Source organism: Pseudorca crassidens, chromosome 16, assembly GCF_039906515.1.
Source record: "Pseudorca crassidens isolate mPseCra1 chromosome 16, mPseCra1.hap1, whole genome shotgun sequence".
NCBI classification, from domain to species: Eukaryota; Metazoa; Chordata; class Mammalia; order Artiodactyla; family Delphinidae; genus Pseudorca; species Pseudorca crassidens.
The window spans coordinates 60,414,777-60,428,953 of NC_090311.1; the positions used below are offsets into that span (position 1 = coordinate 60,414,777).

The window sequence follows — 14,177 nt, forward strand, 5'->3', positions numbered from 1 at the left end:
CGCTCCTTAGTTGCAGCACATGGACTTCTTACGTTGCGGCAGGTGGGCTCCTTAGTTGCAGCTCCAGGGCTCCGTAGTTGCAGCTTGCCAGCTCCCCAGCTGTGGCACACGGGCTCCTTAGTTGTGGCACATGAACTCCTAGTTGCTGCATGCATGTGGGATCCAATTCCTCTCCCCGACCAGGGATCGAACCCGGGCCCCCTGCACTGGGAGCACAGAGTCTTCTCCACTGTGTCACCAGGGAAGTCCCTCCAGGGTGATGTCTTGACACATGTCTTCTCAGCTGTTGCTCTGCTCCCAGCCAAGTGAGACCTGCCTGCTTCAGGAAGCGGTAGGCTGCAGACCAAGTGTGAACACACCTCCATTCGGGCCAGCCAGACCCCTCCAGGGCCAGGGAAGGGGGGAGAAGTGCTGCCCATTGGACAATGTTTTGAATGAATTGATTTAAACTCAGATCTTCTTGGTTCTCAAGAATCAGTCTCTCCTCTCATACAGACAGAAGGCAGAGGGCATTTTTTTTTCCTGGAAAGGAAACTGCTTAAAGAAATCAAGATCAAGTCAGAGGAAGGAGACTGCTGAAACACAGAAGTGGAATTAATGAAAGCTTCCAAAAGGAAAGAGAAGATTAGTCCTACTCACTCACCCAGACTCTGGGAGTTGCCCGTTGCTCTGTGAGCCATCTCAAGGTCTGTCACTGGAATCTCAGCACTGGTTTTCAGGATTTGTCCTGCAGGGGGCAGCTTGACTGCCTGGGGCAGATGCTGAGGGACCTATTCTATTTGGCCCAGGTTCCACTGTATGCTCTATTTAGGCTTCCCTATAGCCTTCAAAATACTTGTTGATTTGTTGATTAACTGAGAGGCATCCAGAAGAGGGTGAATAGGGTGAAGAGCCTCTATCTTCAAGTAATAGCAGCCACTGTTTATTCAGGGCTTACCATGAAACAGACACACTACATGCATCCCTGTCCTTCACATTGATATTATCCCCATTGTATACATGAGCAGTCCAAGGCTCAGAGACGGCAATTCACTGGTCCAAGGTCACACAGCTAGGACACCTTGCTGGAGAAGAGCAGACTCAGGCTGACTTTGAAAAGCTGGCACATAGGGGAGGGGTCAGACTTGTTCTGTATGATCTCAAAGGAAAGCCTTTCGTTCTGGTCCTCCACAGCCTTTTCGTGGCCTTTGGGGTCTCAACAGATCGAAGTGGGAGACTTGAGGCAAAAGATGGGACAGAAGGGTCTTCAAGGAGGAGGGATGTGGATTCATATCCTGACACTACCGGTCATGTCAGCTCTCTGTGCCTCTCTCTTCTCATCTGTAAAATGGGACATAATTGATCAGGCCAGGCCACGCTGCTTCATTCTACCTTTCACGGTTCCCTATAGCTCTTGGTATCAAGTCCAATCTCTTATCATGACTTAGAGGCTCCTGCACGCTCAGGTCCTAGCTTTCCTCTCCAGCCTCTTGTCTCATCACCTCAGCCAGAGCAAACTGTTTCTCGGTCCCCAAACTCTTCAAGTTCTCTTCATCCTCCAGGCCTTTTTACACCCTCTCCTTGGTCACCCTGTTGAACTTTCCTAGGTGGGCAAGAACGGGTGGCATTTGAACTCAGGCGCTGGAGATGGCCATGCTGATCTTCACAACAGCACACCCAAGGGGTGTGTTGGGCCCCACAGGTGAGCATCATCTACTATGTGCCTCAGAGCAGAAAGAAGTTGAAAACTTTCAAGGGAGGGTAGCTCTGGTATGGACTGGATGCTGGCTGGCTCTGTCCACCCTCCAGGTGGGAAAAGAACCTGTGCTACTCCTCACTGCTTATTCTGTCCTCTCGCACAGGTGGGCAGCAGCTGTTTTGGGGTAGGGGTGGGCAGGAGAAATCCAGGTGGGTGTGGTAAGAGATGGTGAAGGGAAGGTTGAGTTCCATGATGTTCTGACCAGGCAGGCCTAGGCAGAGCCCATGGTTTCCAGACTAACCGTGTTATTCCTGAGGTCTAAGCATTAAGGGTCCCCTGGTGAGCATTGTCGGGAAAGCCAGCCCAGACCCCAGCATTCCACCAGGACTTTAAGCTGTGGTTTGAAAACTCAAACACTCCAGGGCCTGGGGTACTGTCCTAATGAATGGAGTCAGAGCTGTGGCCCTCTTAACCTGTTGCTTTCTCACTTTGGAGGGACATGGATTGACAGAGAGGATGTCTCTGTTGGAAGTAAAACATCAATGCAGATGCCGTGATAAATGCTGCCTAGTATTGGAGAGACCAGAGGGAGACTGGGCCCCGCCCTTCTCCCAACTGAGGCCCGCTGTTCCTGCTGGGATGAGAGCCCCAGGTGACCTACCACCCCAGGAAGCAGGTGCTGTCAGGCCCCTCTTCTCCCTCACACCTTTCACTGGAAATTTGCGCTGTGATCTGGAAACTTTCAACGACTTGTATCTTCCTACCTCTCTGGGCCTGACAGCTTTTTTCAGAATTCTGGAATGTTGTTCTGCCAGCAGGGCAAGTGCTGGGGAATTAATACTTCCGAGGAACAACCTTCAGCCAAAGACTGACAGGTCTTTTTTTTTTTTTTACTGGCATAGGTAAATTTTAATATATACTTGGCATTTTCTAGATCTTGATAATTTAGCAACTCTGAGATTTTGTACCAATATAATGTATAATTCTTTTAAGTATAAATATGAACAACTTTTTAAAATTTAATTTTATTTATTTACTTTTTATACAGTAGGTTCTTATTAGTTATCTTTTTTTTTTTTTGGTGGTACGCGGGCCCCTCACTGCTGCGGCGTCTCCCGTTGCGGAGCACAGGCTCCGGACGTGCAGGCCCAGCGGCCATGGCTCACGAGCCCAGCCACTCCGCGGCATGTGGGATCCTCCCGGACCGGGGCACGAACCCACGTTCCCTGCATTGGCAGGCGGACTCTCAACCACTGGACCACCAGGGAAGCCCTAGTTATCTATTTTATACATATTACTGTATATATGTCAATCCCAATCTCATAATTCATCCCACCAGCACCAGCCTGCCCCCGCTTCCCCCCTTGGTGTCCATACGTTTGTTCTCTACATCTGTGTCTCTATTTCTGCCCTGCAAACAAGTTCATCTGTATCATTTTTCTAGATTCCACATATATGCATTAATATACAATATTTGTTTTTCTCTTTCTGACTTACTTCACTCTGTATGACAGTCTCTAGGTCCATCCATGTCTCTACAAATGACCCAATTTCGTTCCTTTTTATGGCTGAGTAATATTCCATTGTATATATGTACCACATCTTCTTTATCCATTCGTCTGTCGATGGGCATTTAGATTGCTTCCATGTCCTGGCTATTGTAAACAGTGCTGCAATGAACATTGGGGTGCATGTGTCTTTTTGAATTATGTTTTTTTTTCTGGGTATATGCCCCGTAGTATGCTGGGTCATATGGTAATTCTATTTTTAGTTTTTTAAGGAACCTCTATACTGTTCTCCATAGTGGCTATATCAATTTACATTCCCACCAACAGTGCAAGAGGGTTCCCTTTTCTCCACACCCTGTCCAGCATTTGTTGTTTGTAGATTTTCTGATGACGAACATTCTAACTGGTGTGAGGTGATACCTCATTGTAGTTTTGATTTGCATTTCTTTAATGATTAGTGATGTTGAGCAGCTTTTCATGTGCTTCCTGGCCATCTGTATGTCGTCTTTGGAGAAATGTCTGTTTAGGTCTCCTGCCCATTTTTGGATTGGGTTGTTTGTTTTTTTGATATTGAGCTGCATGAGCTGTTTATATATTTTGGAGATTAATCCTTTGTCCGTGGATGCGTTTGCAAATATTTTCTCCCATTATGAGGGTTGTCTTTTGGTCTTGTTTATGGTTTCCTTTGCTGTGCAAAAGCTTTTAAGTTTCATTAGGTCCCATTTGTTTATTTTTGTTTTTATTTCCATTGCTCTAGGAGGTGGGGACTGACAGGTCTTTGATGTAGGAATACTCTTGGGCTCCCTCACCTCACCCCTCAGCTCAGATCATTCCAAGGTTCAAGCTTTATGCACTTCCTGGAGGTGTTCAGCTCCAGTTGTCCAAGGTGGCAGCTGGCTCAACCCTGCACCCTTGGCTGGCTGTCTCTTCCCCTCTTCCCCTCCTCCCCTGCCAGGCTGTCTGCAGCTCCCACATAAACCATTTGCTCTCAAATCTTTGTCTCAGCATCAGCTTGTGGTGTAATTCAAACCAAGTGACCCAGTTTTCAAGAGGAAGCAGAAATCTGGTTTTTATATAAAATCCCTTAATTTTAAAGTGGTGGCCAGTTGTTAAAAAGAAAAGCAGACCATGCATGGACCACACATCCACAGGGTAGATTTGGTCCATGGCCAGTGCTGTGCAGGGCTGTGTGTGTACCTGGGCCTGGCCTGACCCTGACATCCCTTAAATGCTTCGGCATCATGGCTTTGGCTATTCTCATGGGTGCTCTTTCCAGCAGCTTGGCTTTATTCTTCCCCTGCATCTCATGAGAATGTCCCCTCCTAGCTGTCACTCTCTGCTCCCCCCTCCCTCCCTCCATCCCTCCCTCCCTCCCTTCCTCCCTTCCTTCCTTCCTTCCTTCCTTCCTTCTCTTATTCTGATTTTCTTGAGGAAGCCTCTCCTGCTGAGTCTTTACTACTTGCTTGCTCTTCTAATAAACTGCACAGCAGCATTTAGCAAGGGGTTTTCTAGCTACTAGGGGATTACATCTCCAGGGAACCCGTTTACTGTTGGTAACCTTTGTCCGGCTGTTTCAGAAATGGCTCCTTTAAGAATGACCCCAAGCTCTAGTTTCTCAGATCAATAGTGTCCTGTGGTGTTTATGCCTGGCCTGGTTCTCCAGGGTCTCCACTCTCTGTGGGGGTCAACACATCTTTTGGGTAATGCCACAGAGGCCCTGCAGGTGTGGGTTGATTTGAGGACACGAAGGGTTTCAAGCGACTGGGAGGTTTTATGACAGCTGCATGGATGCCTTGGAGCTGTGAACTCTGACCCATAGTGACCCTGAGGCTGCTACTCCCCACACAGGCTGACTCTTGCCCCTGGCCTGCAGCTCAGTGAGAATGATGTGAAAGTGGGATGGGGCCCTGAAACCCTGGGCTTTTTCTCCCCAGCCACTTCACCTACCACCTTATTGTCTGCTTACCATGGCTTTTAGTCTTACACTTGCAGGTATCTGGTAGGTACACATTGTTCTATAGAATGCCAAAGTCTTGAAAATCTTGTTCGGCAAACAAAAAAAGTTTTCATGGTAAAAGAATTCCACCCATAAAATTTGTTATGAGTGAATCCTGGTAAGCTGGGTCAGACAGAGGAAAGCAGGGCTTCTAAGCGCCTTTAACGCACTAATGTGCACTATGACTTCTTAAGAGAGGTTAGGTGACAACAGTTCCTCCAAAAACACTTGGGGCACTGCTACAGACTCTAGGACCTGGCAGTGCGGGGCCTGGCAGGGCTCCGTGAGCAAGTGGCACAAGTCCAAGGCCTCTCTCTGCTGGTGATCAAACTGCCTGCAGGGATGGAGCCAGCTGACTGCCCCTCCGAGACCCCATGGGGTGTTCGGCTTCTTTCCAGGGTGGATAACTTGGGGTGTAGTGCAGGAAGATTCAGGAACCCTAAGAGGTCTGGGAGTGGAAAGAGGCTCAGCCTAGGCTGGTGGCTGAGGGGGCCAGTGCGTGGGGACGTCGCTAGTCTCTGCTCTGTGATTAGGGCAATTTGGTTCTCCAGGTGGCCATTTGTGGTAGGAAACACAGCCTAGAAATTAAACTAAATATATCCAGTCCCCAGCAGATTGGACACAGCAATGGCACCTGGCTGGGGACGGGGTGGCCGAGGTTCCACCCAGGTCGGGATGTCATGTGCTGACTCCTATATTTTAAGGGTTGGGAGGGAAATGGTTTGAGCTTCCAAGACCTGGCCTGGGTGGAATGACAGAGATACAGGTTTGAGTTTTGGGGAAGAGGTCTCATTTCCTCATATCATGCTTCACTCTGTCACCCCTTCACTCCAGGGACCGTTGTCCCCAGTGCTCAGCTCTTCTCTGCCTCCTCATGGCTGCTGCAGTTCCTACTTCCCGTCTGTCCCCAAACCCACAAAGCTCCACCAGCTTTGTCTTCCTGTGTTCCAAAAGGAACCCTCGCCCTTTTCCCTGAGGAAATGCCCATTCCCTCCAGGTGGCTGTTAGGAAACAAAAGCGTGGAAATTTAATTTGCACTAAGTTGATATGACTGATACAGCAATGTAATTGCATTAAATTTCTTAGTTGAAAGGGTTCTTGGCAATCTCAGGTGATTTTTGAGATTTTGTTGAAGGCCAAATGAAATCTTAAGTACTCTTTCAACATGTGAAGTGAATGAACGCACAGTTGCTCCGAGTGAGAGCGTTGCCTGCCCTTTCAGCTGACTTCAATCCATCCCTAAAGGGACTTTTTTGGAACAATGGTTATCAACTACTAATTACACCTTTCATTCTAACGGAAACTGGGGTACAGATTAAGGGAAGTGACTTGCCCAAGGTCACAGGGCCAGAGAGTGGCAAGGCTGGGACTTGTCCCCAGGTCCCCTGACCTTTAGCTAATGTTCTTGTCCCTCCCCGACAATGATGAGGTATTTCTCTCTCAGACCTCATCCTTGTAGCCAACTCCAAACAGTTATCACCAGCTCTGCCATTCTGGCAAAAGAATATTCATCACACCCTCTGCACTTATCCGTGCTTCCCTTGTGCCTTTCACCCCTGAAGAGTAGGCAGTTTTTCTGACCTGCTTCATGCTGGAAGTTACCCCTTTCCTACTGCTGCTAATTTTTTTCCTGTTACTTTTTTTTTTTTTCCTATTCCCCTCCCCACTCCAGCTTTATTGAGATATAATTGACGTACAAATTTTCCTGTTAAATTTTTACAACCCAGTTGCTGCTGAGAATAAATGCAAAAAAGAGGGCAGAGACATTTCAGATTCTGCTCATTGCGCGTTTTCATTTTTAATTAAATAAATCAAGTAAGCCATCAGGTGATGGGTTCACATTCTGTTCTGCAGAGAAGATCCTGACTGGTGGTGGCCACCAGCTTTCTGAAGGCAGCCCCTGTGTTTCCAGGAGATTGTAGCCACGACAAGAACATCTGGGACATTGACGGCAAGGGGGCTGGGAGCAACATGGCCAAGCAGGCTGAGCTACATGCTACACATACACACGTGTGGACACATATGTACATACCATGGCCACGTATGGCCATGAAGGGGTATCCTGTACTATGCGCCCATGAAACATGACAGGGGGCCAAAATTCTTGGCAAAAAGAGTTTGCAGGAACCAGGAGGGAGCAGGGGAGCCAGGCAGACTTGGCCTAGAAAGTACAGATGAAAGGGAGACTTTAGGGGGTGACCAGTTCAAGCCCAATGACAGAAGAAGCAAGGAACATAGGTCATTTTATTTGACAAATAAATACAAATAAAATACCTGGTCTACAGTATGAGCTAGGCCCTGAGGATGGTACCATGTAATCTTGGAAACACATAACTAACTAGTCCCCCATGCACAGTATGGAATGACAAAGGTCACAAGACCCTAGGATCTTGAAGTTCTTATGACATCTGAGCTGCCAACTCTGCTTCATCCTTTTGAGGTAAAGAGCAGCTTCCACTCTTCTGAAACCATGGGCAGTTGAAAGGCCATGTGGCTACATTCAGGAAACTCTGGGCCGCCTCCCTGCCTTCTAGCTGGACCATGTGCTAGGAATCTTCACAGGCAAACTCATTAACTTTGGAACTCAGAGGACGCTCCTTCTTTAAATTTGTGCAGACTAACAAGATCCACTTCTTGGAGCTTGTCAGACTGCACAAGTTTAAAGAAGGAGCATCCTCTGCAGGCATCTGTTCCCCCACCCCACTCTCCCTGCCTCAGGAACCCACCCCTCTGAGACCCACCTTTGCTTTCAGTCTTTGGGGATGGGAGTGGGAGAGGACTGCCTTGGGGACACAGCCATCCAGTCTTCTGCCCCTGTCCTTCATAATCCAGGGCTTCTGAAGGGATAGGCCTCATAGTCAATTAACACAGAACCAGGGCTGGAAGAGACCTTCAGGGTCAGGACCAGACCATCTGATGCTTACATCTCCTGTCTGCTCTCTAGGCCAAGCATACGTCTTCTGGGACAGGGACCTCCTGGAGCTTGTTCAGAAAGCAGAGGTGGAAGGGAAAGATGTTCTTGTAATGGGTCGGTTGGGTCCTCTGCTCTTAAGGGTTTGGTTAGCAGCTGCCCCATTAGAGCAGCCTCTGGCATAGCTCCCAGGCTGAGGGTGCTGGCAGGGAAACATTTTTTTCCCCTGTTCATTTGGTTACTTATTTTCAAGTGAGTGCATCACATAAAGGGACAGAGGGCTAGAATTTGCTTATGTCTCTCAACCTTAATAATAAGTTGGTGATAACCTGCAAGGGCCATGCTACAGAGATCTGCTTCTTCTTTTTCCCTCTTCATGGGACTCAGGAATCCTGCCCCCGCAAAATCCTGCTCCCAAAGACCCTTCCCCCCATGTCCTCATCCACTCCAAGGTTTATAAACAAGGCCCAGAGGAGAAGCCAGGAATGGGCAGCAGTGGCGACAGCCTGAGGGTGTTGGACACTGCCCTGTCTCACCAAGGCCTGGAATGTTCTGAACTATTTTTATAGGCTGGGCTAAAGAGGTCTTCATGAAGAAAAAGAAAAACGAATAAACGCTCATTGCTGAATGAGCCTCTTGTTCCCAGGAAGCTGGCGGTGGGCGGAGGTGAGGCCTCAACACTCCCTCTGTCTCCAGGCAGGTGGGTGCTGTGGAGGTGAAGGCTCGTGGGGGGCCAGAGGGAGCAGAGAAACCAGGGCTGGCCTCGCTGGAAGAGGAGGCACTAGCTCCCAGCTGGACCACCTCCCCTAGCCCAGCTCCCTGCTGAAAACCCCTCACACGTTACTCCAACCAGGTCCCATGGAGTGTAGAGTCAGTAGTCATCCCTCCCTCTCCTCCCTAAACCCCAAGGGTTCCCAGAGCATTGCTAAGCCCAAGGCAACACTCTCTTGAGGTGTGTCCTATTTCAGATACCTGGACAAAGGTAATATAGCAGAAAGGGCCTTACTGTCATATCTTCAAATCAACAAGAGGAAACCGAGCTAAAAAAATACCCTGCGGCCATCGTGACTCCCACGCTCAGTTTTGTCCTCTCGTGTATTCTGAATCGTCTTGGAGTGTCCTTGTATGTATGAAGTTAATGGTTTCTATTATTATCGTCTTTTTTGATTTGGGTACAGCTTTGAGTCCCTGCAAAAAATAAAATATTTTCTGTCTCTTCTTTTTCACAAAATAAATAAATTAAGTCAACCTGCAGTGTACAAATTGATAATGTCCTGAGAAGTCCCAAAGGTCCATTCTCGGCATAGTCCTCAGAGCTCAGGGGTGGAGGCCTTGGCCCCAGAGGCACAGTAAGGGAAGAAGGAAGAAGTCTGCAGTCCACACTAGGAGGGCCCCAGGAACCAGAAAGGGCCTTGGATAGAGGTTCCTGCCTCCCACCACCCCCAGGTGGGGAACAGTGGAGGGAGCAGGGCAAGGGCTGGGGAAGAATGGCCAGTACTTCTGGGCCTGCCAGAATCATCCTGGCCCCACTCTGCCCCAGGATCAAGTTTTCAGAGCTGGAGTCCCTTTGGACCCCAGATTAGAGCCATTTCCCGGCACAATTTATTCTTGGAACAGAAAACCTAGAGACTTCCTCGATTGGCTGAATCCATGGTGATGGAGACCCAGCAGCTCAAACGCACTGACTGTAATGGATCCCACAAGATGGCCACTGTCCTCACCTTTTCAAAGGCTGGCTTCCTGCCAGGACACCCCCCCGCTTCCCTATGGCAACACTAGCTGGACCCAGATCCTGTATTTCCCTGCTCCCCATAATACTCAAAACAAAACTCAGCCCTCTGGGCTTGACAATGAGACGGATCTGATACAGAGGTTGTCCAGGAAATCAGAAATAGCCCTTAGTGAACTGCTGACGCTTCCTGCAAGTTCTGAGGTGGTACTGAGTGCTGCTCCCTAGTTTGGGGTGGGAATGGGGAAACGCTTCCACTCTGGGGACATCTGCTTGGTCACAGGACCCTGACGCCCCAGGAAATATGTTAGGACCTGGGAGAGATGTTCAAATCTGGCCTCTTCTTGGGGAGGGGATGAGGATTGCTAATTTATGCTGCCTCTGGACACTCAGCAAAGAACGCCACTGGTTTCTGACATTTGTTCCACGTTGGATCAAACAAAAAAGCCCGTGGGGCGCTGTGGGCTGCCATGTGGCCACCTTGGCTCTGGTTCTTCTGGGGGAAGGCTCCTCCTCCTCTTCCTCCAGCAGGAGCCAAAGTGCTCCCCACTGGTCTTCCTGGCCCCCCTCAGCCCCTCAAGCCCACAATGCTTCCAAGCAGCACTCCTGTAGAAGCAAACCTGAAAACACAGCCACAAGAGACCAAACCATAAATAACTTAAAAAAAAATAAAACATGCACCCCATCCCACATTGAGCAATACTCTTCCCAGAGCCCTAAATGAGGAATTCCAGACACTAACCACATAACCATGACGACCAACCATGTGGCTGACCTCTGTCCCTGTCTTCTCGGGGGACAGGGTATCCTGATGTGACTTCTCCCTTAGGAGCACTCTGTATTTCCTTCTGCGCCTTGCCCCACAGCGGCCTGGCCGGAAATGACAGGACTCATGAGCTGCCTTTTGCCTCCAGGGACCACTGATGCTCCTGCCAGTCAGGCTTGAGGCCGCTTTCAAATATGGACCTGCTCTCGGGGAGCCAACTGAGCTAGGACAGGGTCTTCGGGCTGCAATCACACGAGGGTCAGCCATGCCATTTCAAACCATGCTGCCTGCTAGCAGCAAGGACACGAATGGGTCAGGGGAGGTAGCCACGAGCATCTAAGGTGGGCAGAGGCCATGGACTTGGCAGTTCTGCATCCACCGTTCAGCCTCGAGCTTGGATGGGGAACAGGGTCATGGCCCATGACCGTATATCATTCCCCCCTCCCCGAATAACTCTAAAAGGTAAGCAGAGGCTTTTCTTTAGGTGTGTGATACAGATAAAGCATAAGGCAACAGGGAAGGTTTTTTCTGTGTGTGTGTTTGTGTTTTTATGTTCTTCTGCCTCTCTGTGTGGTGTGAGTGTAGGTATTTGTCTTTATATGTGTATGTTTGTTTTGTAGCTCTATATAGAGCTGATTTCACCTCTCCCCAGGGACCCACCCAGATGCCACACTGGATTATGGAGAAATTCGGAAACTGAAAGGTTGACACTGAGTACAGCAGGGGGTCTGACTGTGGCTAGTCAGTGTCTGAAACCCCTTCTGGTTGTTAAATATTTGTGGACTCTGACCCACAGGGTCTACAGGCACCTATGTGTGTTTCATGTATATTTCTCTGTGTGTGTGTGTGTGTGTGTGAGAGAGAGAGAGAGAGACAGAGAGAGAGACAGAGACAGAGAGAGGGAAAGAGAGGCGAGAAAGGCTTGTCAATAGGCTCGGGCCTGCCTGGGCCTGCTCAGGACACCACAGCCCCTTAGGTCTGGGTTTGCAGCCCTCAAAAGGACTGGCCACTGTCCTGTTCTCAGCGGGAAGCTCCAGGCCCACAGCTAGGGCGGGAAGCGAGCGGGCTGAGGGCCTACTTCTACAGCGCAGGCGCCACCTACGCCCTGCACGTCTTCCTGCCCACCCCCGCGGCGGCGCTGCAGTCTCCCAGCTGGCCTGGGTGAGGCAGGCAAGGCGGGGCTTTCACCAGGAGGGGTGCTCGACGCCCCGGGTCCCCTACGTGACCCAGAAGGTGCCGCGCTCCTCCAGCAGGCTGACGGAGCGGTTGGAGAGCGAGGCGGCGTCCTGCACAGGCTTGTAGCCAAAGAGGCGCATGGCGGGGCCGCAGGCAGCCTGTACCACCTGCGCTAGCTTGAAGGGCATGCTGAAGCGCCACTTCTCAAACTGCTCCGAGGAGTTCTTCTGCGTGGAGTAGATGCCGTCGTGCGCCGCCTGGGTGTTCTTCTGGATCCAGTCCTCCACCTGCGGGGTCAGGGGAATGCCTGCAAAGCGGTACATCTCCTGGGCCTTCTGCAGCGGCCTGAGGGCCACGTCCTCGTAGCGCACCAGCATGTAACGGCCCCGCAGCCAGGCCGGCTGCCTCAGGCCCAGCTCAGCGGACAGGCGGATGCTCTCACAGTTGCCCTTCAGCCGCAGCACCTCCTCCTCCCTCAGCTGGTCCTGTCCCTTGGCCAGCCAGTTCTTCCAGGTCTCGTACTTGTCGGCGAAGGCCACCATGCGGGAGGCTAGCACAGCGCGGGGGTCGCGCACCAGCTGGATGACGCGGAGGTCCAGACGGGGGTCCTCGGCCAGCGGCTGCAGGAACTCCAGCTGCCGTATGCGGACGGCCTTGATTGCCATGTGCTCCTTGCGGCGGCAGGCCTCGGAGGCCAGCGTCATGTTGAGGAGGCCGCAGCGGCGGTTCTTGCAGGGGTACTTCTCGAATACCTTCTTGACGAGGGGCGTGCAGACGGGGTCCTCGCAGAGGGAGCGGCTGGAGCCCCGGCGGAACACGAACTGCGTCAGGTGGTCCTCGGGTGCCGGGATGATGAAATGCTCCAGGAGGTACAGGTCGCACAGGAAGAGCTGCTTGAGCACGTCGCGGTATACCAGGGCCGAGCCTGCAGCGTTGGCGCCGCCCTGCTCGAAAGACACCGTGCGCTCGATGTGCCACAGCGGCTCGAAGAGGTAGAAGATGTTGCCCTGCTGATTGAAGAACTCGCCCACAAACGAGGAGCCCGTGCGCGTGGTGGCCATGAGGAGCAAGTGGCGCCGGGGCGGGGCCTCGGCGGGTGGGTGGGACTCCTGCTCCCACTCTGTGGTCTCCTCCTCAGCCTCCTCTGCCGGCGCCACACCTAGCTGCAGACTGAGGTTTCGCAGGCGGCTCTGCAGCTGCGTGAAGGCCGAATCCAGCTCACTCAGGGACAGGAGGGATGCGTTCTCGGCCAAGACTAGGGCTGGGTCGGTGCTATTGGCATCTGCCGGGGATTGGGGGATCTGCTTCAGTTTGTCCGAGACCCTGTGAGAACAGAGGGATACCGGGGTCAATGACTGACTGGGGACTCCATCCCCTGTGCCACCCTGAGGAGCATCCCAGGATAATCACCCAGAAGCCGACTCTGAGGCAAGGATTTGAGTGTAAGTAGTTTATTTGGGACTTGATCACAGGAAGAACGGGTAGAGGGGTAGGGAAGTGAGGCAGGGAGGAAAGGAAGTCCATAAGGGTGAGCAGGCTACCCCTGTGGCCAAATCGCTCTGCCGGAGGAACCCCAGGAGACGGTGTAGATAGAACACACCTCAGGATTCTCTACCCAAGGGGTGTGAAGCTCCCAGTTGGCCTTGACTGAGGGCTGCTCCCAGAGGCATTTACTCCCCAGGACTTGTGGCTTGCCAGTGTGCAGGTGGAGAGAATGCCCTCAGGTGGAGAGTTGCAGGATCTTGCAATAGGACCCAGTAGGCACAAACTGGAGCAGTCCATGCTAAGGAACCCAGGCAGGGCACTGACATAGTGCCTACTACATAGCCCTATTCCTAACCTACCCATCCTGGTTGATGCTTTCTTGCAGGGGTTGTGCTTGGGAGAGAAGGTCTGTGAAATCTTTCTATGTCTTGCAGGCCCACTAGCAGGGCCACTGCACACAGCGGTACACTGCCAACTCTAGGGGGCAGCATTCCCAGCGTAGCTGTTGTGAGTGCACACCCCTGGAGTTGAACAGTGCACAACCTGGGCAGCTGAACATGGCAGCCCTGCCCACCACAGTATCTGTACCAGGACCCTGCCTCACCCTCATCCATGACTTCAGATTGGTATAGGAGATATGCTGTTAATGTGAGGCATCATCCTAGGCCAGGAAGTTAATTAATAATAATAACCACAGCCAGCAAGTACAGGACACCAACTGTGTGTCAGGCACAGGGCTAAACACTTTTACATTTTCTTATTTAATCTTTACAACAAGGCAGGCCCCATTATTAGTCACATTTTACAGAAGAGAGACTTAAGACAGAAAAGTGAAATAATTTGTCTAAGCTGTCACAGCTAGAAAGGGCCAGAATCAGGGGAATTCCCTGGCGGTCCAGTGGTTAGGACTCCATACTTCCACTGCAGG

General features: G+C 51.1%; 1 protein-coding gene across 3 annotated transcripts in view; it reads right to left on the bottom strand.

The window, feature by feature from the left end:
- Positions 1-6,948: 6,948 nt before the first annotated feature.
- CHST3 (carbohydrate sulfotransferase 3) overlaps positions 6,949-14,177 on the bottom strand; it is a 41,352-nt gene continuing 34,123 nt past the window's right edge. For all 3 annotated transcript variants that reach the window (XM_067710638.1, XM_067710639.1, XM_067710640.1), the window contains exon 3: positions 6,949-13,087. In XM_067710638.1, coding sequence (XP_067566739.1) covers positions 11,806-13,087 — 1,282 coding nt within the window. In that variant the 3' untranslated portion in view covers positions 6,949-11,805. The remainder of the gene's footprint in view (positions 13,088-14,177) is intronic.